Source organism: Oculina patagonica, chromosome 7 (assembly GCF_052425735.1).
Source record: "Oculina patagonica isolate OP01 chromosome 7, crgOcupat, whole genome shotgun sequence".
Taxonomy (NCBI): Eukaryota; Metazoa; Cnidaria; class Anthozoa; order Scleractinia; family Oculinidae; genus Oculina; species Oculina patagonica.
The window spans coordinates 3,892,786-3,920,740 of NC_135764.1; the positions used below are offsets into that span (position 1 = coordinate 3,892,786).

At 39.3% G+C, this 27,955-nt stretch overlaps 1 protein-coding gene and 1 pseudogene across 2 annotated transcripts in view; one reads left to right on the plus strand and one right to left on the minus strand.

The window, feature by feature from the left end:
* The window catches only part of LOC144660143 (NACHT domain- and WD repeat-containing protein 1-like), a 32,468-nt pseudogene extending 4,518 nt beyond the window's left edge, over window positions 1-27,950 (plus strand). The window contains exons 7-24 of the transcript XR_013572045.1: window positions 1,197-1,420; window positions 2,488-2,760; window positions 3,392-3,600; window positions 4,926-5,068; window positions 5,591-5,693; window positions 8,557-8,769; window positions 9,314-9,644; window positions 9,973-10,275; window positions 11,272-11,491; window positions 11,854-12,001; window positions 12,490-12,537; window positions 13,228-13,399; window positions 14,167-14,347; window positions 23,241-24,568; window positions 24,756-24,881; window positions 25,693-25,850; window positions 26,275-26,422; window positions 27,253-27,950. The product of XR_013572045.1 is annotated as an NACHT domain- and WD repeat-containing protein 1-like (transcript). The remainder of the gene's footprint in view (window positions 1-1,196; window positions 1,421-2,487; window positions 2,761-3,391; window positions 3,601-4,925; window positions 5,069-5,590; window positions 5,694-8,556; window positions 8,770-9,313; window positions 9,645-9,972; window positions 10,276-11,271; window positions 11,492-11,853; window positions 12,002-12,489; window positions 12,538-13,227; window positions 13,400-14,166; window positions 14,348-23,240; window positions 24,569-24,755; window positions 24,882-25,692; window positions 25,851-26,274; window positions 26,423-27,252) is intronic.
* LOC144660855 (melanocyte-stimulating hormone receptor-like) lies at window positions 20,894-21,766 on the minus strand. The gene has a single exon (XM_078521584.1). The coding sequence runs from the start codon at window positions 21,764-21,766 to the stop codon at window positions 20,894-20,896; it is 873 nt and encodes a 290-aa protein (XP_078377710.1).
* Window positions 27,951-27,955: the final 5 nt, after the last annotated feature.

The following is a 27,955-nucleotide window of genomic DNA, read 5'->3' on the forward strand; positions in this document are numbered from 1 at the left end:
TATTTTGTTTTATCAGCGTTGGCTGTAAATTTTCTTTTTTGTGGTTTTCAGGTAGAAGTTGAGTATGTTAACACTAGTGAGTGTCCAGGAAGGTAGAAAGCTATTAACACTAGTAAGTGTTCAGAAAGACAAGAATTAATGCCTGGCATTGTTTAGAATGGTAGTAACTCATCTAACAACTGAAAGGGTCCAGGAAAAGTAATAAGTCAAGGCATTTAACACCAGACAAAGTCTAACTTTTAATCACTAGGCAGTGTCCAGGAAGGTGGAAAATAGATAGAGTGTCTCTTACCCCGGATAATAAAATTAGAAAAGAAGATATTTACATGCAAGAGCCCCCTCCCACAAAAGGTTCTTTGGTTTGAACCCCCAACTCGTACACATGTAGTTGAAATCCTTATAAAACCTTCCATTGGCTTTGGACCTCCTGCCCTCTCCCAAAGTTTTCTATTGGAAATCCATCAATCTGATTGGTACTCGAACTGTTTACAAAAACTGCGCCTCGTTGACTATTCGCTCATATAGAAAACTCAGGCTTGTACAGTCAACTCTTTCTAAGATGGACACCGTCGGGACCGGCCGCAGCTGTCCGTCTTAGAGAGGTGTCCGCTCTGTAGAGAGTTGAGGTAACATTTCACCAGTAATTCTGAGATAATAAAGCTAAACCTTTGCACAATGCAACAAACCTTTGCTAACTGCAACAAGACTAAAATAATAAAAGGACTGTATTTGGTGCTTGTTAAAGCAAAAATTGAGAGCTTCTACAAACTGTAATACTGTAAGTAGAAAACGACCTGTTTAGTGTCCATACACGTAAGCAGAGAAGTAATTCGTTAAAGCGTCATTGTTTGTGGTTAGTAAGCTTGGAATACATGTATCCTTAGTGCGCTGACTAACTTTGCTTTGTTCGATACAAAGTTTGCAAGTATTTTTACTAATTAAACGTGATAAAAACACTTCTCAAGTGCTCGTTAATGATTTCGAAGTGTCTGTTGTCTGTCTTAGAGAGGTGTCTGTCTTATAGGGAGTTTGGTTACAGTAAAATGACCTGAAAACAGCAGGGACCATCACCAGGTGTCCATCTTATAGAGGTGTTCATCTTATAGAGGTGTCCCTTAAGAGAAAGTTGACTGTAGACTAATTATTAAGTAAAATACAGCGATCTAGCATCATTCTCTGTTTCGTTGTTCGTGCAGATGGTACAAGAAAGATGAAAACTGCTTTCCTGCATCGTACATTCTTCAGCCTGTTACAACATGGATACCAAACTATTTCAATGACAATGATCCATCTCTAAAACAAGCGGCACAAACGGAATGGCGGAGCGAATATAATAAGATGAGAGAATTTCTTCAGCAAGCTGCCAGAAAGGTGTTTAAAGACAAGGATCATGACCTTTGGCACAAATATGTTCGATCAGGTGAAATATTAAATAAAATTGCTTGTAACAGACATAGACTAAGTAGGACCCTGCTATTGCAAACTCCCAAAGGACATTAAACATTATTAAAAAATAAGGGATTTTTTCCTGGGAGTGTCAGAATTTTTGAAGACGACCTAATCACATCCATGCATAGATGTCCCATGAGAGTTGACAAGTATGCTTTTTTATTTGAGATGGTAGAGAGTTCGTGGCACATGTACATGTGGTTGTATCCTACTGTGTTTTTTTTCCACCATTTTTTGACTGTTCACAGCCTCTCTGTTTTCAACACAAAAGAAACAGCGAGCCTCTTGCCTCCCTTTTGCGCTGGCTTCCAGTTCTCTGGCTCGTAATTCTTTTCCTGCATTTAGTAATCGAAGAAGTCAATACAAAAAAAAAATAGAGGACTGTGAACTGTCTAATGTTAACTGGCTGTATGATTGGTAGCTAAAGGGAGCTTTATGTTAGTTTTTTTCTGTGCAAATTGCACTCAGTAGTTTGGTATAAAAAAAGTTCTTAACATTAGTCAATTGTTGTTTATGTTGTAGCTTAAATTTTTCATTGTCTCAAATTCATTATCATAATCTGAAACAAGGTAGACCAAGGTAAAGTCTGCTTCGAGCCTAGTGGCCCATACAGGCCGGAGCTTATCCCGGATTCCGTATTATTAGTAGTATTGCTACTCCCCCCTGGATGGGATGCTAGTCCATCGCAGGATTACCCCCAGCAGTAAATTTGCTGGTACCCATTTATACACCTGGGTGGAGAGAGGCACTATGAGAGTAAAGAGTCTTGCCCAAGAACACAACGCAGCACCCCGGCCAGGCCTCGAACCCAAGCTAACCATTAGCGCGCTAACCATTAGGCCACCGCGCCTCCCACAAAGGGAAACATAAATAAAACTAGTTTGAAAAATTTTAAACCAAAGATAAATGTAAATCACGACATTTATGCAAAGTGTTGCCATGTTATAGCATAGTTTATTAGTAGTCCCCTTTACTAACTTTGGTTATAGTTAGATAAATTGGAATGATGTAGAAGTTTCATTTTCCTTTTTGTTGCAGTTTGTGAAGTAGAAATTGAATATGGCCTCCTACAAACAGAAAACCACAAACGATCCTGTGTCTGGTTTCACTGAATAATCAGCGGACTCAACTCATCACAACACACACAAAATCCAATGGTTTTAAAGTATCGCGATTATTGTCCAAATGAAATGTGTGACAGTGATGATGTTCATCCTCAAATCCTTTTACACAACTTAAAAAACAAGAAGATGAAGGAAGCAATGCAGATAGAAAATATTTACACTTATGATACCCCTTGGACACCGAAAGGTAATCTGTGATTGACAAATAATTGACAATATTGTTCCAGTTTCTAATAGTTATTTGCTTTAAAATCTAAAAGTCACTACTGGCGGTATAGAACTCCAGTAACACGAACTCGGATAACTAGAACTTGCCCGCTAACTCGAGCTAAATCATATCTTCCCCGAAAAATTTCTGTTGGATTTAACCCCAATTTTCAGTCATTTTTTTACCAGGATAACTTAAATTTCACGCTAAGTCGAACCAAATTTCGTTTTCCTTGTTCAAAATTTACCCTAGCCTGTGTACAGCCGTCTCCTTCCCCAGTCACTCGAATTCGGGTTCTTGCAACTCGCCACGGATGCCCACTGAAACACTAAAACTAACACTAGAGCAACTTGAATTTAGTTAGTGCAACTACAGATCACGCATTTGACAATTATTTACCGATCTTTTGAGTCATGCAATGTACATGCATTCCCAGTACTGTACTATCACAAGAATGCATATTCGTGTTACAGTTTCTGACGAGATAAGTTTAACTTGCACCGTACATACTGTATACTGAAGTGCTGAAAAAACAGAAAACTGTCAATTATTAGCTTGGCAAATCGACCCCGATAACTTGAATTGTTTTTTTTTTTCGTTTCCTTTCTAGGTATCGATCCAAGTGTCGACATGCACAAAAACTATCTCAATCAATTGTGTGAGGACTTTGAAAACAAGTTGAAGGATATGATAACAGAGAGCATTGCTGAGCACAAAGTGGCTGAAACAGACAACTTCCTATACGCTGAGGTGGTACAACACACACTGTTTTGCAAGAAGAAAACAGAAGTTGTTTATGGAAGAGAATCAACTCTTAAGGTACTAAAGGGAGAGGATTTTGGTGACTCATATTTGGAATCCTATACTAGTCAAAGAATAAAACCAAGCAATGCGAATAATATTGCACGCTGACCGTAAGACATGTACTCAGAAGATGCGCACTAAATTGCAGCTATTATCACTTCACAGTAGACGTCTTTTCATCAAGCTACAATATGTTTACAAGATAATTAACAACATTAACTGCCCTAAGCAGTTGACAGGTTATTTAATGAAACGATCGCAGAGACATTGTCGATCTTTTAGAGATCCAACACTATTAGATCTACCACAAGTTAATACCAAATGTGGACAGACCTCCTTTAGGGCTTCGGCTGCGAGTGCCTGGAACAAACTGCCAAGAGAGATTCGCGAGTTCGCAACACTTACACAATTTAAAGGCAAAACATTCACTTATCTCATGAACATTGACAGTGCAAATCACACGTGTACAATTTTAATTTTAATTTTTGTATATATATTCATAGTTTTTAGATTTGTAATTGTAAATTTTATGCTAGTAATTTTTTATGCTTTTAAATTTTATGCTTTTATACTGGTCACCGCTTGATACCTGTCAATCTCCTTGATTGACTGACCGGTCTACCAGGATAAATAAAGTTATTATTATTATTATTATTATTATTATTATTATTATTATTATTATTATTATTATTATTATTATTATTATTATTATTATTATTAAGTTATCACTGTGTATCTTACCCGAGGGTACGAGGGTGGAGTGGGCTGGGGTTTTCAGAAGAGGTCTACATTACGTTTCACGGAAAATAAAACAGAAAAAAGTCATCTCGTAATTAACAGTAAAATCAAATCAGGATTTCACTTTTTACAAAAAAGAGGTACATTAGAGAGATCAAGCATGACGTTATATGGCAAACGCGAGCTTGCCTTTCATTTTGTTACCTTTTTATCGCATTCTAAAATGAATCCCTCGTAAAACTAGGGAAAAAATCCCACATCCACGACAAACACAAAACTACTCATTTCCTCGTACAAACGGCAGACAGCAGAAGTTGAATTTTTGCTGTTCGCAGGAAAAACAAACGTCATGCTTAATCTCTCTATTATTCACACGATCTTCTTTATGATTAACGTGTGAATTTTGAAACGTTTCGTCGTTTCACGGAAAATTCGTTTGGAAAATCATGGTTCACGTCTATTAACGAAATTGCGATTCGCGAAAAAAAAAACTAGCTAGTCATTTTACAGTTTACGGGGTAAAATAAGGCCAATAACGAACATGCCCTAGTCCATACCGGCATCTCCTAGTTTTGGTCATTAAATGACTTTTTTTCGTACAGGATATTGAAGAGTATGTCCGAGGCCCAAGTCAATACCCTCTGGTGATCCACGGGAAGTCTGGCTGCGGCAAAACAGCTGTTATTGCTCTGGCGGCCAAGGCGATAAGTGAATGGATGGATAAAAAATGTTGCATTTGTCTCAGGTAAGCGTGTGAGTTATCCTGTTTTACCTTTCTAGCTTACTGGCGTTCCAGATCTTTAGAGAACAGGCAATGCGCACTGGCCGTTTTATGACTTTACATTTCAATTTTGCAATTACCCTTTAGATTAGTATTGAAGCTGCATTTACACTGTCCGTCAACTACCGTAAAGCTGCGGATTTATGACTTCCCTATAAATATATAATTATTAATAAATATATATGATTAATAAAAATTTAATATACAATTAATATTATAAAGTAGCCACCCCGGAAATGTAAAGACCCTCTGAAAAGTATTGACCTCAAAGGTAACTTGACTGAATGTATGCGAACGTCAAATGAAAGATAACACCATAGTGCGCTTAGCCTCATAGCGGAAGAAAACCCTTGAAGCATGGACTGTGTACCACGAAGATCTGAAGGATTTCTAATCAGCTTCCAGCAACTCAATCCAAAGGCCATGCATACTTTAGAAACTTTACAGCCTGAGTTCGGTTGAATGATATCATCTTTGCCTTTGCAGGTTCCTCGGTACAACACCAAGAAGCTCAACAATTCGCCGGGTTCTCAAATCAATCATGTGGCAGATCAAACATGTGTACAAGTTAAACTCTAAAGTTCCACGCGTGAGTTTACCTGATACCTTAAGTTTATAATTCATAAACCACACAGAAATGCAATTTTATCAGAAATTAGTTGACATTGAATTGCTCGAAGTTCGCACACAAACTTTGTATTCCGCACTACTTTTACCCCTGTTTTCATTATGGCGGTTTAACCCGCGAAAACGTTTCATTGAATTTAAAGGAGCTTTTCACGGATTTAAACAGATTTTTGAACATCCAAAATTTATATTTGTGTCGCAGGAAACCTAAAAATAATGGTCCATTTTTTATAGCAATTGCTATATTAAAGCACTGAAACTGTTACCAAGCGTCATTGGCTGCGGTTGGCTAGGATGGAAATGGATTGCAACTTGAAAAGTTGAAACTAAACTTTTCAGGTTGTTTCCACGCGTCTTTGAAAAAAAAAAAATCGATATTTAGTTGTTTGATTTAGTAGTTTGATTTAGTAGTTTGATTTCTATCCGTAAATTTACTAAAAGGTAATACAGTCCGACCTCTATTAAGCGGCCACCCTCCATTAAGCGGCCAATTTCCAAAGTCCCGATTTATTTGTCACTAAACTGCTGTATTTGATACCTCTATTCAACGGCCACCTCTATTAAGCTGCCGCGGCCACCTTTTTGCCGTCGCAAGTGTAATTTTTATATGTTTTTTTCTTTACCTCCATTAAGCGGCCAGCAAATTATCTTTCCAAGCGAAATGGTGACAAATAAATAAATCGTCCGTGAAATATCTCGAGCTAAATTTTTTCGCATACTAACTGTTGATGCAAAAAGACCTGAGTAACTTGTCAAGATGTTTTGCATATTTTTCTGTACATTATCAACCCGAAGAAGTACTGTACATTTCAACTATACGTGCCCTCTGTGTTATAGCTAGAACTATGCATGGGCTGGAAATACATTTGATCAGGACAACTCGGATTAATATTAATCCGCGGATTATAATAATAATAGATTATAATAGGATTATTATAATCCGGTAATAGATTATTATAATCTAGTAATAGATTATTATAATCCAGTAATAGATTATTATAATCCAGTAATAGATTAAGGCACGGCAAAAAATTGGAAGGATTAGATTATTATTAATATTATAATCCGGATTAATATTTATCTCTATTATAATCCCGATAAAATTCCTTGAATGTTCGGATAACAGATATGTCTATTTGACTATCTGACAGATATGTATATGACAAACACACTGCAGACTTAAAACAAAGGACTGACAGAAGTCACTAATCACATCTGTCAATTGAAAAAAAAGGTGACGGGCCTGCACGACTCCTACACTGTACGTTCGTAACATTTGTACCTTTGCCGTTCTATGTTAAGTTCGGTCTTTCGACCTTATTTGCTTCTGACTTCTTTCTGAGGGTACTGTTTTTATTTGGAGGCATTATGTATTGAATAGAGCCCCAAGATTGTGTCCAAGGAAGTGTCTAGAGGTCATTAGTCCGCGCTGCGTGGTTTCCGTTTGTAAAGTTGAATGACACCTCTAAATCTGTACTCTGCCACATGTTGTGCTAGTTCAGTTTGTTTTGGCTCAATTTAATTTGCAAGATATGCTTTAGGCTCAAAATGTTTGCCCTGGAAGGACAAGATAAGATATGAAATGTTCCGTGAAAATGTAAACTACTTGCATTTTATTTACGCCGAGCCCTGCATTTTAATCAATACTGTTGCAAGATGTATTGTCTTATCACGGATTATCTTGATCCGGCTTCACCACAGACCGGTTCAACTTTACTATGAAAAAGCTGAAAGTTGGTTTCAGAGAGACACTCTGTGTTGTGAAGGCTATGCTTCTTGCATTATTTTGATCAAGCGCTCTGTCTTTTTAGCTCGATGTTTAGGATTTTTTTACCTCCCTTGTTCATTGCGTTAAGTTTGCACTACATGATTCAAATATAGATTTGAAATCTTTTACGCGCAAGTCTGTTGACTATTTTGCGTTTTGTATTTGCCAGTATATGGTTCAGTTCGGAAGCTTTGGACTAGGATTGAGTTGTTGAGATTAATTATTAAGATTAATATTAATCCGATTAATATTAATCTTACATAAGATTAATATTAATCCTAATGGATTAAGGCACGGCTCAAACCTCTGTAATAGATTATAATAATCTATTACTGGATTATAATAATCTATAACTGGATTATAATAATCTATTACTGGATTATAATAATCATTAGGATTAATATTAATCCGATTAATATTAATCCGAGTTGCCCTGTTTGATGTTTTGTTTCAATGAATTTTGGATTCATCTTCATATATATTTACTTTTTAAAAGCATTTTGCTATAGACAGTCAATAAAATCATGTTTACTGCCATTCCTATCCAATTTATATTGTACCTCTATTAAGCGGCCAACCTCTATTAAGCGGCCACTTTTCAAAGTCCCGAGGGTGGCCGCTTAATAGAGGTTGGACTGTAGGAAAAGTCTGTGTCCGAGCCATGAGGTTCATACAGCCGGAGCTTATCCCGGTTTCCGTAGCATTAAGCGACTAGGAATACTCCCCCCTGGATGGGATGCTAGTCCATCGCAGGGTTACCCCCCAGCAGTAAATTCGCCGGTACCCATTTATACACCTGGGTGGAGAGAGGCACTGTGAGTGTTAAGTGTCTTGCCCAAGAACACAACGCAGCGCCCCGGCCAGGCCTCGAACCCGGGCCGTATCTTCCTTTAAATGTCCAAAGATAATGTTGTTTTTTTAAGTTGCCTACCACTAATTTCAGAACAGTTAAAACCAAAAATCTGCGAAATCCCGTGACGTAGCTCCTTAAACTCTAATTCGACTGCAGTTTTGGGGTAAAGGTTTTTCACATTTTTTAAAATTGCTTTCTTTTCAGTCAACCAAGGGTGCCTTTGATCAGTTTCCCATCTTTTTGTCGAGTGCTACAAAACAACAGCCGTTAGTGATCATTCTCGACTCACTAGACCAGCTGTCTCCTCTTGACGGGGCACGGAAGTTAACATGGTTCCCAAGGCAACTTCCTCCTCATGTTAAGTTCATTGTGTCCACTCTGCTTGATGAAGAGTACAAGTGTTTTCCGACGCTTAAGGTACATCAATGTATGAAATAAGGTTAAGACGAAATTCATCAGGAAATCGAGTAATATTGATTCTAGTGGGACAAAAACCGAGTACCAGAACAATTTAAAAAATATTGTGCGATTTTCTACCCTTTTTAAATTGTAAATTTTAACCGTGATAACACCAGCAGCAATTTCTTATCGGAGCCCGAGAAAACGAATTTCAAAGTTCACAAAAACCATGTAAACTATTGGTAAAATCCCACGTGTGTAAAATCGGGATTCAGTGGAATTCAGTGGAACTTCGAAATTTGTTTTCGCTGTCTGGTGCGGTAAGAAATGATTTCTTTTCATAAGATATTTGAAGCAGTAACACAGAAGTTTTCCATAAAATGTTAATAATTTTGATACATAATTCTGTCCAATTATAATACTCGAAGTCCTGGCGGATTCCGTCATAATATTTATGCATTGGCTAATATGCCAGGACAAATCTGAATAAGAACGAAATTCTGTTCTCGAATAAAACGATCTGGCCGGCGAGTTAATGAAAAACGTCCTTGATTCATTGCAGGCACTTTTCAAAGATTCAAAATGCTTTGTGTCTATCCCTGAATTGTCTTTAGCTGACGTGTCTGACATATTGACAAAATGGCTTAACGCCGAAAATAGGACCCTTCAGGAGCATCAACTGCAGGTGCTCAAGGACGCCTTCAAGCATTGCCCGCTTCCTTTGTTCCTGAAGATCTCGTACGATGAGGCACGTCTATGGAGGTCGTATTCCCCGCCAAGTGAGACTTGTTTAGAGACAACAATACGGGAGGCTATCGACAAACTTTTTGAGAGAGTTGAAAAAAGCCATGGCGAGGTTCTTGTACGACGTGCACTGGGATACTTAACTGCAGGTAACGTTAATATTTAAGTCTGTTATAACCACCTTGTACAACATACATTACTTCACACGAAAGAAGTGTTCAATTGCTTTCATTTGAGTGGTCACACACCTAGGTTTCATCCACAGACTTAATAGCTAGAACTACCTTGTACAGCATAATTAACAGTCACCACATGAAAGTACTGCTTAATAGCTTTGGTCACTCACTTTGGTCACTCACTGTGGTCACTCACTAGGATGTAACGCACAGAAATTTAAAAACGCATGATCATTTGACTTCAAGTCTGATTCTGGGATTGGAATTGTTATAATTTTCTTCCTTTCTTCTGTGCCACCAGCTTCACAAGGTCTGACTACAAACGAACTCGAGGACATCTTGTCCTGCGATGAAGCCCTCCTCCATGATGTGTTCCAGTACTGGACCCCACCCATCAGACGACTTCCCCCCCTGCTCTGGGTCAGAATAAGAGCGGATCTTGCCTCATACCTGGTGGACAGGGGGGTGGACGGCACCCAAGTCACGTGCTGGTATCACCGTCAGTTTATACAGGCTGCCGAAGCCAGATACTTGTCTGATCCGGTTGAGAAGAAGCGTTTGCACAGTTCCATTGCTGATTACTTTTTGGGAAGAAATTTTGTGGGTAAGCGGCTAATGATATTTGTCAAACCATGAAGCCGATAAAATTTGGTTGCGTACGCGCGCGTTCCGCGCCTACAGACTCTCGGGGAGAGGGAGGGGAGTCCCAACGCAACCCCACCCGAGAGAGGTGAATGCGATATTTTCTTGGCGGGAAATCGCGCGACGCTGCGGCAACCCGCGTTTACTTGGCGAGAAATTACAAGTCTATCGTCACTTTTAAAAGAAAAGTTTCCTTGAAAGATTTTTTCAGCTAATTTAGCGAAACGATTGTTCTACAGAACAGAAGTTTTAAACTCTAGAAGATTGTTTTATTGTGCTATTGTCATGTCAACAATCGATAGCGAAGAGAATATAACGTGTAGTATACAGGGTTCAAGTGAAGAGCAAAGAGAGAGTGAACGACAGAGAGCAAGAATTAACTGAAAAGCCGGCGCACATCTAAAAGCATGAACCAATTTTTTTTATGACAGCAAGAGGGGTCTGGAATGTTCATTTCGATAAATGTCTGTCCGCGCAAATTTTAGAATTTGTTGCATTTGAGCCTCCGATAAATTTGCAAAAAGTAATGACCACCGACAGTACGTTTTCATTGCCGGTTTTTTAATGTTTTACGGGCATAGAAAATCCACACTGATAGAAAAGTTGGAACTTTGCTACAGTTCTCCATTTTCGAAATTAGCAAGAATAATTCTTAGTGCTTTAACAAGAAAAAGAGCGAACAAAAAAAATTCTGCTCAGTGGCGATGACAATTGACTTTATTAACGTGTCAAATCTGTAGTAGCTGAGGGGAAAAGTCCCCTGTACTAATTGTGGACACCTAACCTGCCTAACTAAAAAAACGTAATTAATATATATAAAATATAAAATATTTATATCGCGCTGCTGTTATAATATTTTAAGATCGCGCTGCTGTTATAAAAAGGTTTACTATTTTGGAAAAGAGGGGTGGGTGTATGCAAACGATCATCGCAATTTTTGTTTTATTTGTTTATACAGCGGAGAACGCGAAAGAGACGACCCTCATTCACGGCAAACCCGTGCGCTTGGCGAGTATTTCAGGACAACCTCTGTTATTGTCCAAAGGCAGCTACAATTTAAGGAAACTCCACGAGCTGCCAGTTCAATTGATTCACAGCCAAAGATGGGACGAGTTAAAAAGTGAAGTGCTTTGCAACTTTCACTGGCTCAGCACAAAAATAGCTGCGCGTTCACTTAGGTAGGGGAATCTTTAGTTAACGAAACCTCACGTAATTCTGGAAAAATGTTCTAGGAAGTCGTTGCGCGGCAAAAGTTACCCAGGTGCACTTTTCTCTTTTTTATCAAGCCTGAGTCGCGAAGCGGCGTAAAAGAGGCACTGAGCAACAGAAACGATAAGAATGCGAGTTATAAAATGTTGTTGTCTGTATAACCAGCCGTGCTGCAAAGCGGCAACGTGTTGTACAAAGCTGATGTAAGGTGTCCGCAAGAAGAGGTTCGACCTTTTGTTTTTTATCCCTTTATTTCAAACTTGTCACAGGACTATAGTATTTGCTGGTTATTTTTTTAATCTAAAATAGTGCATCATTACTGTTACTACAGGTCTGTGTTGGATAATTTCCATACCGCCATGAACGCTGTTAACGACCCTGACATTGCTGCTGTTGGGGAAACGCTTAAACTAGCTCAAGACGCCATTTTGAGCGACCCCAAACAACTCGCTTCACAATTAGTAGCCCGACTTCACGAGGTATCTCTTTTAATTTTAATGTCTCTCCTGTTTCTTTATAGTCAGGAATTTTTTCTTTAGATTTTGTTGCATCATCGTTAAAATACCTGGGCCCTTGTTCAAAGCAGGATTTATTTTAATCCAGGATTAGCGAGTTGTTCGAGGCCGATAAACACTAACCCAGGATTAAAAGTTGATCTAGAGTTCAATTTCTCTTGTATAGAACTGTTTTTGTTGCTTATGTTGTGTGGAGTTTGAGATTAGTGAGCGTCAGAACTGGAGGATAGAAAATATAAACAGAAAACCTTTCAAAAAAAGTTAAAAAATTAAAATAAAACTTCACGCTAATCCCGTATTAGCTTAATCATGCTTTGAACAACCCGATCCTGGCGACTTAAAAATGTATCTTGTGTAATAACCGTGTCGCTGTTAAGGTCAAATTTTACGTGGTGTTCTGGTTACTGGTTTTTAGTCTTACAATTGTTATTTCTGCTGACTTTTTTTGACAGTGTAAAGTTCAGAATGCCTATCACGTGATTACCACCAACCTATCACCAGTAAGTATACGAGTTGCTGTAAGAGACTCTCTCTTGCCATTAGAGTGTTTAACAGTGGTCAGCAATCAATAAATGTGTTTTGTTTGGTGCTCCAAACAATGAGAGGAAACCTGATTTATTTTCAACCAATCGGTAGCCAAACCGAAATCCCTGTTCACTGGCTTACGCTTTTTTTGCGTTTGGCAATGAGCCTGCCACCAGTTACGTGTACGTTTTCCCGTGTATTTCTTGAAAAAAAAAATCAGTCTTGTTCAACTGGGAATTATTTTCCCAACTAAACATATTTTGTCTTTAATTCTGGGTTGAAAACTAGACGAGGCAAGTGCCTTGTCTTGCCTCTTGCTAGTTACGGCCTTACAACCGTTACTTTGGTTGACATACAACACTTACGTTACTTTGGTTGATACACAACACTTACGTTACTTTTTTGTCACACAATACTTCTGTTACTTTGGTTGTCGCACAACGCTTCCATTACTTTGGTTGTCGCACAACGCTTTCATTACTTTTTGTCACACAACACTTCCTTGTGTGGGCACACAACGCTTCCATTGCTTTTTTGCCACACAACACTTCCGTTACTTTGGTTGGCACACAACACTTCCGTTACTTTGTTCAGTTGTCACGCAACGCTTCTTTCAATGGAACTCCATGAACGCCAATCCTTACCATCATTCCTTTTTACTTTAGGTGCTTTCCAAGCTTGTCCAGGATTCTCGCAGCCCTCCAGAGCCCACACTCATCCCGTCCAGAGGTTTCTTGACCCCTCCGGGTGGACAGTTGGTAGAGACATTAGTGGGACACTCGACAAGCGCGGTATACGGTCTCGCCGCTACGAGTGACGGCAGATACGCTGTCACAGGTATCTGCTATATATCTTTTCTGAAGATTTTCTGATATTCTACTTATAGAATGAAGATAACTGCATTCAGTTATTCGGGTATTCCGAGTCGTGGCAAGGAGACCCAAGTAGTTTAGATCACCAGAACTACTCTCAAGAACAAGAATGCATTTCCTAGTTTGCAACGGCAATATTACGATACTCAAAAAGAATTGAAAAAAAAGAAAGCAATATTTTTGAAAATGATATGGCATTATTCTACTTTTAATGCAGCTGTGGTTTTCGACCTCAGTAAACAAGCGCTTCTCCTCGCCAGCGCGCTCAATTTTCCCCCAACTCGAGAGAAATTTGAATTCGACCTGACACTGATGACGTAGTTCTACCGAGATCCGTGTGGTGTCTCTGATTGGCTGTTACTTTCGCGCCAAAATAAGTAACTAAGCAACAAGCAAAATTAGTAACCAAGCAAAAAGCAATCAGACACACCACGTGGTTCTCTGTACAGCTACGTCGCTCTCTCCTCCGCAGAGGCCTCTTTTATTTTTCGTACGGGCTGGGAAATGCGGAGAGGTGAAAAGTAAGCGCGCGGAGCCTGAGGAAAGAAAAACACAAGTGCACAGGGGACGTCGCCCCCCACGCTCCCCCTATATATATTTTTTTATTTTTCGTGTTTTTTTCCCCCGCATTTTTCCTCTTCCACTGAAGGAGCTTCTTCGGAGGACAAAGGCTACCTCGGGATTTCCGAAGTCTCTTGTGCGGGAAATAAATTGTAGGTCATTTTGTCATAGGATCGGAAGATGGTGTGGTCAAAGTCTGGGACATCAGGGATGGTTCCTTATTGCTGACCGTGACGGAAGCCGGGGAAGAGATTGGTATGATCATGTGCTGTTGTGATGATGAAATCATCGTGGCTTCCTCTAAGCGCGGGATAGGCGTGATCTCATTAGAAACTGGTGAAATACTTCACAGGTAAATATTCAGCTTAGTTCTTGGATACAATTGTGTTCTCTTAATCTGACAGTCCGTCTACGTGCGATTTGTACTGTTATTTTTCTCGCTTTTCTTTTTGGGGGTTTATTGTAGTCATTGTTCTTTTTTTTGTTCAAGGTGTTTCGAGAGGCTGACAGTAATCAGCACCGCTTGACCAGTGTTCTTTTTGAGCTGAAAGCTTTTTATTAAATAGATTTAGCCAAGCCTAAAAGCGGAGCTCCCCGGTAATTTACTTTGCCCTTTATTAAAATATCTAAATTCACTGACCGTAGGCATTAAAAATAGTTAATGAGCCCGCAATCCAATAGAAAAACCATGCGAGGAACATGGCGGACGCGTTCGAACAGTACTCCGCATAAAATCGTTCTTAAAGACCCCGAATATGGCCGCATTGCTTTTACAAGAGAATTAATAATGTCGAAAGACCAAGATTCAACAAGACCTTCAAAGCGCACCCGTGAAGGTAGTTCCCAAACAGAAGAAGAAGAAGTATTTGCGAACGACAATCATAGCTGCCAAACATGCATGGCGACAAATGCTCGCCTAGCCGAAATCGACGGGAAGCTTAGCAAGCTCCTAACGCTCATCCCGGAGCTGGAAGACTTTGGAAAACGAATCAAGACTCTCGAAGATGAAAATGATAGCATAAAAGAGAGTCTTCAAAGCTCCCAAAGCGAAATTAACGAGATGAAAGTCTTACAAGGCAAAGTCACTAAACAACAAGAAGCCATCGAAGCGTCCCTTCAGCGCACCGAACGTGATCTCGCAGAATTACAGCGTCGACATATAAAACTTGAATGTCACAGCCGCAGAGGTAATTTAAAATTCTTCGGAATAAAAGAGCGCAGTCGTGAATCGAATGAAGATACCGAAGAAGTGTTAAGGGAATTTCTACGTAACGACTTAAAGATTCCAGTCGAAGATGAAAGAAATATTCGTTTCGACAGAGTACACAGGATTTCATCGCGTCGAGCTTCCAACGCTCAAGATCTAAAACCTCGACCCATCATTGTTAAGTTGTCGGACTTCCTCGACAAAGAGTTCATTAAGTCCTTTATTAAAAATCTTACTAAAGGCAGTAAGCTCGGAATCGCCGATGATTTCCCCAAAGAAGTGGAAGAAATTAGAAAGAAGTTACACCCGGTGTTGAAGACCGCCAAACAACAGAAGCGAGCCGCTTTTTTTCAGAGTAGAGAAGCTCATTATAGAAGGTTCACTCTACCGCGGACCTGAGACGAAAGCGTTCCCACTGTATGGACGTTTAATGGACGTTTAAATTAACTGTTAAAACATTGAAATCGATCACGGCCATATTGCGGTGGCCAATGTAACATTGCTCTACATTCACGTACCAGTATCTGATAATGCCGAACAAACAATTAGGTAAGTCCTTGATAGTTGTAGTTATAATTTTTCTGTACCGCATAATGTTAACTTTCTTGTTTAAATCCGTGCGGTTTTTCGTACTATATTTTCCTATCCCTTTTGTCGCGATTTTTACGATTAGTTTGACGACTAGCAATTCAAGTCGCAAAAGCAAGAAACTGAAACTTTATTCCACTTTAGATATTTCCATTTTTCTTATGAGCATTATTGTCAGTATTACATTTAGACTAAAAACATGAACCTAAATGATCTATAAGATTTTATCTTTGAATATTCGAGGGCTAAACAGCTCAAGAAAAAGAAGGCAAGTTTTTCGATGGTTGCATCGTCAACAATCCGATATTATTTTCCTTCAAGAAACGTATTCTACACCTCAAACAATTAAAAGGTGGGAAGCAGAATGGGGTGGCAAAATTGCTTACAGTCATGGTTCTTCACACAGTAGAGGAGTAATGATTTTGTTTAAACCGCGACTCGACGTCAGCATTGAAAAGATCAGCACAGATAATTACGGAAGATGCGTCTTAGCTGAAACCATTTTAAGCGATAAGAAGACAATTTTCGTAAACATTTACGCACCCAATGAGGCAAGGCATCAAATCTCTTTCCTTGCTGAGCTTTCCAATTCTTTCCTTAGGGAATACATCAATGACAATGTTGTCCTGGGAGGCGATTTCAACTGTGTTATTGATAGCTTAGACAAGAGAGGCGGCAAACCGTTTGACGCTAAGAAGGCGTCTGTTGTTGAACTCCGAACGCTAATTAGTACAAATAATTTAGTTGATTGTTGGCGTTTTAAAAACCCCGATTCGTGTGGATTCACGTGGAGTAATCCCTCCAGAAAGATCCAAAGCCGGCTAGATTATCTCTTGGTTTCGAAAAACCTTTGTAAGCTAATCCGAGAGTGCAATATAATTCCAAACATACATTCCGACCACTCTGCTGTAGCGCTTAACATCACTTTCGACGAAGACAGCCCTCCACGCGGACCTGGTTTCTGGAAGTTCAACAATTCACTATTACTTGATATCGATTACGTTGAACTGCTCACTTTTAAAATTCCCGAATTTGTTATACGTCATCAACAAGTAATTGATAAAGGACTCTTCTGGGAAATGATCAAAATGGAGATCAGGGCTTTCACAATTAAATATTCAAAACGCAAAGCAAAGAAATCGCGTGATGAAGAAGCGTCGCTTCAAACAAGATTAATAAGTATTCAAAATAAATTGCAAGCTAACCACAATGAAAGCGACAAAATGGAAATGGACAAATTAAAAGCTAAACTCGCAGAGGTAGAAGCTCGTAAAACACAAGGCGCAATCGTGCGCAGCAGAACACGTTGGTACGAGTACGGTGAGAAAAATAGTAAGTATTTCTACAGTCTAGAAAAGACCAACTATAGACGAAAACACGTGACTTCCGTTAAAATTCACGAAGATAAGAAGATAACCGACCCAAAAAAGATTCTTCAAGCAGAGGAAAATTTCTTCAAGCAAATATATACTTCGGTTAATTCGGACCCACAGCTTCCGGAATTTAGTGACTTTTTTGAAGTTATCGAGAAACGGTTATCAGAAGAAGAAGCTGAGACCTGCGAAAGTGAAGTAACGCAAGAAGAATGCTATAACGCCCTAAAATCAATGGCCAAAAATAAAAGCCCAGGCTCAGACGGCTTTACTGTAGAGTTTTATCTACATTTTTGGAATATGTTAGCAAAATATATGACCGAGAGTTTCCACTATGCACTTCAAAGCGGAACTCTGTCCATTTCGCAACGACAAGGTGTGATCTCTTTAATTCCAAAAAAGAAAAAGAATTTAGAGCTCCTAAAAAATTGGAGACCAGTTTCACTCTTAAATGTAGATTACAAAATTTTAACTAAAGTCATCGCTCTTCGGATAGAGAAAATACTACCAAAAATTGTTTCTTCTAGCCAGTCTGGGTATGTCAAAGGAAGATACATTGGCGAAAGCATAAGATTAATCAAAGACGTTATGGATTTTACGAAGCAAAAAGAGTTGCCTGGAATAGCCGTCTTCCTAGATTTCGAGAAGGCCTTCGACTCAATCGAATGGGACTTTCTCCAAAAATGTTTACAAACGTTTAATTTCGGTCCGCAGCTCAGGCGCTGGGTTAGTATTTTTTATAATAACATTACTAGTTGTGTTTTAAACAACGGCTATGCATCCAGTCACTTCACTTTAGAACGAGGGGTACGCCAGGGTTGTCCCCTCTCTGGTATGCTATTTATCATTGCCATAGAAGTTTTAGCTCAAAAAATCTCTAATTCCAAAGAAATAGAAGGAATAAAAATACAGAATAATAAAACGGTTAAATTATCACAATACGCCGATGATACCACAGCCTTCCTCGCTAACGTTCATTCCGTAAATAACCTCTTTGTATTGCTCTCCCGTTTTGAAAAGTGCGCGGGGCTAAAGATAAATGTATCAAAATCTGAAATGTTATGGCTTGGCTCAATGAGACATAGAAAAGACAAAATTTCAAATCTTCAAATGACAGATGAACCTGTCTATGCTCTAGGTACACACTTCTCGTACGATGACAATCTGTCAGACCAGAGAAACTTCTTCGACAAGCTGTCAAAATTACAGAAGACTTTAAACTTTTGGTCTCAAAGGGATATCTCTGTTTATGGAAGAATAAACATTGTTAAAACTCTAGCCCTTTCAAAAGTCATATTCATCTGCAGCTCCATGGAAACGCCACCACGATTCGCTGAAGAAGTAAATAGAATGACTTTCGACTTTGTATGGAGCCACAAACCTGCGAAAATCAAAAAGTCGACTCTGATAAAATCTAAAAAAGAAGGTGGCTTAGAAATGAAAGATTTCGCCATTTTTGACAAAGCTCTAAAATTAAACTGGGTAAACCGCCTATGTTCAGACCACGACGCTCCATGGAAATATATCCCAGCCTCTTTCCTTGCCAACGTCGGTGGCACTTTCTTATTTCAGTGTAACTATGACTGTAAGCTTCTTTGCCTAAGTGAACGCCTCCCAAGATTTTACAAAGACATCATAGCCCATTGGCAGAAAATCACTGCGACCGATCCACAAAATAAATCTGAGGTACTAGAGCAAGTAATCTGGAACAACAGGTTTCTGATTGTTAATAAAAAATCGATTTATTTTCCACATTGGCATCGGGCTGGAGTCACGCACATATCAGACTTGCTTAACACAGAAAAAAATCGCTTTCTATCTTTTAATTCTCTTTGCGAAAAATTCAAGACTAAGTTTAATTTTCTACAGTATTACAGCATCATTTCTGCTTTCCCTCGCTCGTGGAAAAAGCTTTTAGACTCTAACAACCAACTACCCATTAAACCCCTTGATTCAATAAGCGAATCGTTGAGTTGTAAAACTCTCTATGAAAAACTGTTATCCCTAGAAAAGTTATCTCCCCCCACAGCAGAAAGGAAACTTATTGAATATGGGGTAGAAAAGAACAATCTGTGTAAGGTTTATCTTTTACCTTTTAACGTTACAAAAGAAACCAAAATGATGATGTTCCAGTACAAGATCATCCATCGCATCCTACCTACGAATAGCTTATTACATAAGATGAAGAAAGTTGACTCCCCAACTTGTCCTTTTTGCCCTACCGAAATCCATACCATCTGGCACCTTTTTATAGAGTGCACTCAAGCAAAAACTTTCTGGGTAGATTTTCAAGATTGGTACAATATTCATAGTAGAAAAGGAGTCCATCTTTCGAACTTAGATGTCTTATATGGTATATTGGACTCTCCTCGTGGTTGTTTAGCCCTAAACCATCTTATTATATTAGGAAAATACTTTTTATACCTTAACACCGGCAAAAAAAATAAAGTTCAGTTTAACGAGTACATATCCCTCGTTCGCGACAAACTATCGTTAGAAAAACATATTGCTATCAAATCCGGTAAATACGATAACTATATCAAGAAATGGAATTTTTTACAAAACATTTAGTTTCCTTTTGTTTTTGTATCTCGCTACATCGTTCATTTTTCTTTCTGGTAACAATTATAGGCAATGTTATTTGTTATTTCTTTTTGCATTGTTAGCCTAAGTGTTGTAATGTTAGCCTAAGTGTTTCGAAAGTGTTGTAATGTTAATAGTATTGACTTCATAAAGTAGAGTAATTTTTGTAACTATTTTTCCACACTTTCTAAGCTGTACTGTAAAGTAGCTCCTTTTGTAAAGTTAGTGATCTATATTTTGTAATCATCGTAATGTTGTATGTTTAATGTTGTAAGTACTTGCAAAAAAAAAAAAAAAAAAAAAAAAAAAAAAAAGAAAAACCATTTTTCGGTCAGCGGTCAACTTTATAAAAACGCGTTACCTCGATGAGTTATACACCTGAGCCCGCGATATGATCACGTGATACTGGTCAGTGGATACCTTGTATTGACAGCTGTCAATTGACCATAACTTGGATGCCCAGTAACAAATAGATGAGTGTTTATCTATTTCTGAAGTGCGCAACACCGTACGCCGTACGTACGCGCCCGCGAGCCATGCCGCTAGCCATGATGACCATGAAAACTCAAGTTCATGGTTTTCCTATTTCTGTGAATTTTCTATGGGTATGGGGCTCCGCTCGGCGGCCCTTCGGGCCGCTGTGGAGCTCCGCTAAAAATGTACTTCATTAAAGGGGCAGTATTATGGGGATTTTGATGCATTTTCGCCATAACAGAGCTAAAATTATGACTAAATAGCTTCACTTGTTCATAAGATGCGCCTAGAACCCTAAGGTGAATCATTCAAAGGAGAGCAAAGTGTAATTAGTTTTTTAAACCTATAAAGCCTAGCATACCAAATGAATGAGTCTTCCTCGATTGTTCCGCATTAAATCAGCCTTCCTGACTTTAAAACTGCCATTCAAACCTTGCGAGTGCACCATGAAATGCAAATGGTTGATTGGTGTTTCGCTATCTGTAGTTGCAGAGCATTCCACCGTAATGTCGGACTCGAAGTTACATTTGGCTCTCCAAGATACAAAGAGTGATGCCAATATTTGAGTAAAGCATCAATGGCATCCATACATAGATAATTTGTAGAATTTAGTCAACTTGGTTTAGCTCATGCCTAGGATTATTGACGTTATAAACTAGTTTAGCCCCTTTTCCTAAGTAAACGAGTTTTCCACTCTTTGATTACAAAAGATCTGCCTTGCTGTCTTTAAAACTGCCGTTCGAAGTTCACGAAGACGCCAGCAATACAAAATTGGATTGATAGACGAATTCATAAATGCCACCGTATCTGCTAAGGTCCATGCAACTGTCCAGCGATTGCGGGAAATGGCTAAAGTTGACATTGAAGCAAATAACGGAGTATAACACAATATCATAACGATGTGATATATAAAAGTGTTTTTAGCACTTTTAGTCAGTCGCAACATGTTCTGCTGCTTGATATTTGCAGCATTACATTCCACAGCCTGTTGTTGAACGTGAATTTGTAACTGATGCTGTCTAACAATTCGATAGATTCGTACGTAACAAACAGTACAACTTAAAAGGCAAATGATAATGCCAAAAGCTGCAGCAAAATAATAAGCATCCATTTTCCAAAAGGACAACAAAGACAACAGAAAGCAAATGAGCCAAAGAGTCGCTGATGTATACAGAGCACGATGTATAGTCATCAAATTCGGATATCGCATGTGATAATGAAGAGCCAAGAACCGATCCACGGTTATGGCAGTCATTATAAGAAGGGAGACGCCACATCCCAAAGCGGCCATTATGGACAATGCTTGGAAAAGCGAGCCATTTTCCGTTAGATAATAGGCAATGTAAACCGGTTGTAAAACAAGGCCAACAAAAAGATCCGAAACAGCCAAACTGCAGAGTAAAATTGTTGATGGTGAGCGAAGCGAAGGAGTTTTCGATATGGCGGCTAGCACCAAGGTGTTTTCAAATATTGATATCATCATCAATAAAGCATTCAGTACACAGTTTGTGATAACAACAGTTTCAGGACGAGAATTACTGCCCATATTGCTGGGAAAAGCCGCTTTTGGCTCGTGTGCCGTTGTCAGTTGCACTCTCTCTCTATCGTTACGTTTAAAGTTACAACACGATATTCCGGAGTGTTCGGTTCTTTTACTAAACAAATACTACTCCCTCCCCCAAAATTTAAATTTTATATTAAATGAAATAAACAAACCATGCAATAAGGTTATTGTTTGTCTGTGGCATTGAATGTATGAATGTTGACATAACAGTATAGTGTACGACGGCAGATGTTTGTATTCAATGGATCGTTCTTTTGCTTCAAAACTTTATTAACGGAGCTTCGCTTTCATTCTTAACCATTATTGTTTTTTTTTTAGGTTAAATATTTCTTGTTTGGTGTTTTCTACCATAGAAAATTAATATTATGAGATTTTCTTCAATTCGAAAGTTATTTTCTTCACCCGGAAAATGGCTTATAATGACATAGCCTAGTTTTTTTATGAATGCAAACAAAATATAGTTATAATGCACGCAAAACAAATCTTTCTATTACTATTTAAAGCTACCAAATGCAGCATACAGCTATTTCAATAAACGTTGTCCGGATCAAAGCTTAAAGACAAGACTGAAAGGCAGTATGGGTAGAAGAAGAGAGCATTTGCACGTGCTAAATATTAAAATATATAGTGACATGACAAACGCGAATTTGCACGTTTTCTCTTTCTTCAGACATGTGAAACAAGGTGCTTTAAGCCACACTGAATTTTAGACGAATTTCCGAAACTCAGAGCCAAGCGACAGTGAAAGTAAAGCTGCAGAAAAGCCTCCTGAGAGGAAAAACAAACCCGTGAATTCTCCACGTGCGAAATACAAATTTGTATATTTAATGAAGCTTATATGCAAATTTGTAGTGAATACCCAGAACGCCATGCCGTCTTACCTTTTAGCTTTAAGCTTTGACCCGACAACGTTTATTGAAATAGCTGTATGCTTCACTGTAACAATTAATAAACACTTTCTGAGAGATAGCTTCGACTTTTAATTAAAGCATTCCACTAAAGCTAAAAACATGTTAGACCGCCTTGAAATGTTTAAATCGAGCCCGATGTTTCTCTTGCACCTCCAATTAATACGTTTTTGAAAATTACTTCCGGAATCGTTCCAGTTTTACGATCTGCACAGCGAAAGAAGTAGTGTTGTGGATGTCGCTGCAAGTTTCTTTTTTCTAGTTTTATTGTTGCAACGTTTCTTGTCTCACGCTTTTGTCTCTACGCGATGTACTCGCGTTGTACCAAAACCGCGCGACCAGCGAGCTAAACTGTATAGGCTGTCTGTTGAACTGAAGTTTAGACAGAAGGCTGGGATTTTAACATTGTAATACGAAAAGTTAGCCTTTGTCTAGTCATGGTCAGGTCAAACTCTCCTTATGCAAACATAACTTCGCCTCCCACTAGGTCTAACTTAATTGCGTGCAGTTTAATATTTATTTGTTAAAACTCTTTTTTCGTTTGACAGAGTAGAAACGAAGTATTTTGAGAGCTATCCTCCATTCACCCTAGCCGGCGATAAAGGCTCAAAAGTTGTCTTCCTTAAAGAAAAGAGCTTAAGTGTGATGCTGACCGCTACTGGAAAAATTCTGCATCAGTTTACAAGCATTAAACCTGTCGGCAGTGCGGGGCAAAACACTTTACTAACCTCCTGGAAGGACATTGTACTCTGTAACTCGAAAGAAGATGAGAATTCCTTGAAGGTGATCGACATTAACGACTCTAAAATACTTCTTTCATTTAAAGTTTTCGAAGACAAAGATGAAGAACAATTTCTTCACCTCACTCAGATCGTATTGAAATCGGAAAATGAGGTTCTTGTGGCCAAGAAGATGAAAATTGACCTGTACTCGGTCGATAAAGGCGAGCTCTTACGAACATACAGGTGCAAAATTGACGACTGGATTCGAAACGCCTCGCTGGATCCTACACAGAACGTGTTAGTCTTTCCAAAACGCGATAAAGTGGCTCTTATCGATCTTGAAAGCGGCGAGAGAAAAGACGTTCTACCGCATCCTAATTACGTTTCTAGGACGTTTGCCGTGGGCCGTGATCTCATTCTTACTTCCGGCGGCGACAATGTTGCGAGGGTCTGGGATCTAACCCGACAGGATCTTCACCAACAAGAAGAAAAGCCCGAGACTTTGACGAACATTTATTCCATCCCCGGCGACTCCCGACACCTTGTGACAGTCGGACGATTGGGGATTGACAATTTCTGCGTGACTATTTGGGATTTACACACAATGTTACCTGTGCGAAAAGTCACCGGCATCACAACAAGTTACCTTCAAATCATCGACGACAGAAGAGCTGTTCTCCGTGTGGATGAAAATGTGACGATCGTAGACTTAGAAACGTGGAAAGTTGTAGCGGTCCTCAAAGGGAAAATCCCAGCGTATGACTTTTTAGGTATTGATGATATCTGCGTTGTGAACAAAAGAACAGAAATTCTTACATACTCGTACGACCGCAAGCATTTGACCCTTTACAACATCGAAACGGGAGATGAAGTCGCGGTTTTGAAATCAAGCCAACCTCAGCACAATCTTCGCTCATTCATCGTGAACTCACAAGGAACAGTTGCAGTGTGGACAGACGAGCCGTGTAGGCAGGTGTTTGTGTGGGACCTGGTGACGAGAGAGCAAATTTTTGTTATCGAAAGGGAGGGGTATGAGAGGCTGACTATGTCGCACGCAGGGCTTACCCTAGATGGCATGTATTTTGTGTCCAGTGCACGGAAGACCAAGAAAAGCGACTATATCCGACACTCGGCTGTGTGGGATGTGCGTAACAGTAAGTACAGTCTTGTTTGAAATTCTCTCAACTAGTACTATAAGAAATGCATGGAGACCAGTAAGAAGAAATTGTATGTTGACATCAGGGCTTAAAGGCGTTTATACATCTTCAAATTCTCCCAACTAGTACTATGGGGGGAAGAAATGTTTTGAGACCAGTAAGGAGAATTTGTTTTATGTTTCAGGAAAGCTTGCGCATGACTTGCGATACACAAACGATACAGACGCCATTTCTTTGGCAGTAATGGACAACAATCGTGTGGTGACGGCTCACAAGGACTTGAACATAGTTTGCTGGGACATTTTAGAAGGTATGACGATCAATTCCATCTTCTTTTTTCTTCTGAAAGTACAACTAACAGATTTAATTTAAAGTATCACGGAAGAAAAGTTGGCGTTTGCGTTCCACACGAAATTGTGCGCAAACCATCAATGCTTACCCCAATAAAGTATGTATTTTCTAAAAGCTTATTGAATATTGATTGTAATTTTGGATTTTGTTTTGATCATATAGACCATTATAAGCAACGTCAGCATTTTGTTTGCAATTATGATATTGCGCAACATTAGGTTTATTCGAGAACACCTTTACATGAGCACCTAAACTTTTATGTGGAATTACATATATTGGTCTAAAAAACGGTGTCTCAGATTTTTCTTTTCTTGCTCCATTATTTTTTGTGAATTTTAAAACTTGAAGAAACACTTGGCAGGCTCCCCCGCTAGGGTCTGGTCAGGGAGAACATGGAAGGGGGGGGGGGATCAGGGAGGGTGCAGTGGTGAGAGCGCTCGCCTCCCACCAATGTGGCCCGGGTTCGATTCCCAGACTCGGCGTCATATGTGGGTTGAGTTTGTTGTTGGTTATCTTCCTTGCTCCAAGGGTTTTTCTCCGGGTTCTCCGGTTTTTCTCCCTCCACAAAAAAAAAAATCACTCCGAAATTCCACTTCGATCGGGAATGCACGGCTCCACAAGTTTATGGCTTTAATCCTCACCGTGTCTAAATAAAGGTAATTTATTATTTAATATTATGTAAACCTGGGACACGGGACCACCTTTAAAAGCAAGATTTTGAGCGAGGCCAGAGTTTATTTACCACGTGATGTCCTTGTCATGCTTTTTAGGGACCGTCCTTCATATCCTTCCCAGCAGCCATTTCAGCAACCTGAGAATTGACCTCATTGCGTCAGAAGGGGACTTGGTGGTTTCCTATGAGGAGAAGACGCTGATCCTGTGGGACATGAAGGCGGGCGCACAAAAAGCCACCTTCACGGCAGACAAGGTTAAATAGCTTGTTATGGTATTAGCAGAGTTCCATATTCTATTTACCTAAGCGCGCCAAAAAATAAAAAAATCCTCGCAGAAATGCGACGTTTAAACCGGGTTCCAAAACCAGCAATCGTAAAATTGTGCAGATGGCTTTTTGGCAGGCATATTTTCGGAGGTGTTAAGCGGAATAAATTTAGTGTTTCGAAAATGGTCTGAAAAATTTTAGGTGCACATAAAGAATAGTGCACGGTAAAATGCTTCAACTGCCCGTTCAGTTGTTGCTTTCTCTAAATATAAGCTTATGTGTTTATATTCGGTTTATATTTGTGGAGGAAGGGGGGATTTTTCGGAATTTTAAAGTGTTCTCTCTTTTTAGGAATTGTATTTCGTGTTCGAATTCGAAACCTGAGATAAATCTTTTTTCTTACTTTTCACAGATGACAGCTGTACATCCCGTGGGGGAGGGTCAGTGTATTGCTGTGGGCTACGAAAGTGTATTGCCCTTAGTACTTCTTACTCTCCAGGGTGGGGATGTGAAGCCGTACGAATTTCCTACAGAGGGTACGAAGGAAACGACTGGAACAGGTACGATTTGTGAACAAATGTTTGTCATAAAGCTAAGAATTAAGATATTCCTCTGCAAAAGCAGTGAGAGGCGCGGTGGCCTAATGGTCAGCGCGCGCTGTATTCCGTATCGAGTAGTCCGGGTTCTAGCCCTGGCCGAGGTTATTGTGTTGTGTTCTTGGGCAAGACAGTTTACTCTCACAGTGCCTCTCTCCACCCAGGTGTATAAATGGGTGCCAACGACTTTAATGCTGGGGGGGGGGGGGGGGGGGTAACCCTTCAATAGACTAGCATTCCATCCAGGGGGGAGTAGATATACTCCTAGACGTTTCGTACTACGTAAACCAGGATAACATCCGGGATGATGGGCCACTAGGCTCGAACGAAGACTTTAACTGCAAAATTAAAATTAGAACTGCATCCCGTGATGACATGTTTTATCTAAATTTAACACATACATTCGACGTCTTGTCTCAGAAGAAGACATTTCCGTGTTTCGTATGTTGAAACATGTACTGCCATCCGCCTCGGGCTCCAAAGAAGCCGCGACACACATTCATTCTTACTTTATAACCCTATAGTTTTCCATTTATATGTACAATGTATTGCTCAAAGTATTTATAAGTTTGATTAAAATCTTCGACTTTATAGTCTGCGTGCCTACTACTCTACTACTTCTTCTACTGCCTACTACTTCTTGTCTGCTACCTTCTACTCCAGCTATCTTGTCTTTCCTGAAAAACATTTAAACTGGGCTGCTTTCGTTTCTCGTTGCAATCTGTACTTATTTTAAAGTACCTTGTCGTCTCAATATTATTTGTTATTAATAAATCTGTTGCTGTTTTTCTTAGACGCGCAGATAGTCTTTGAAGGCATCCAGGGTACGTTTGGTGATGAAGGCAAACAAGGAAGTCGATAGATAAGACAAGAATAACGAAACAGAGGCAAAACATATGACAAGAATTCGGGGATCGCGTTTACGCACAAATCGCGCGTATAACTCCTGGGGGGGCGGGGATACTCCCTATAATGGCCTAGGAAGGAGGCTCCGCCCGAAAGGGGGTACCTTTTTTAGGCTTCAGGTATTTAAAAGGGTAGAAATTTCACAAGTTAAGGTATATGAAAGGGAAGGGAAATCAGTCATTAAGATAAAAAAAGGCCTTTAAATTAAATATTTTGAACAGACGCAACTTATGGCTGTATCGTCTTAATTTACTACATAAAAATGACAAGAAAACTTCCTGTTTTAAGTTTATGTCATGTCGTGATGGTATATGAAAGGGGTACCTTTTCCCAATAAAAGGTATACGAAAGGGGTGCCTTCTCTTTCTATCCGTATAAAACTTTTTTGAGTACCCCCCCCCCCCCCGGTAACTTTTGTTTTGTTCTTGTTCAAGGAAATGTCTGCCCCTTTTGCGAACTTATCCCACGAAGAAGTTTCTAATCCCATTGAGAGTAAAAACTCCAAAATATGCAGCCAACGCAAAGAATGATTTCTGAACGTAAAATTAAAAAATTACAAGCGTCGCAATACAGTGTTGAAAATTTCAATAA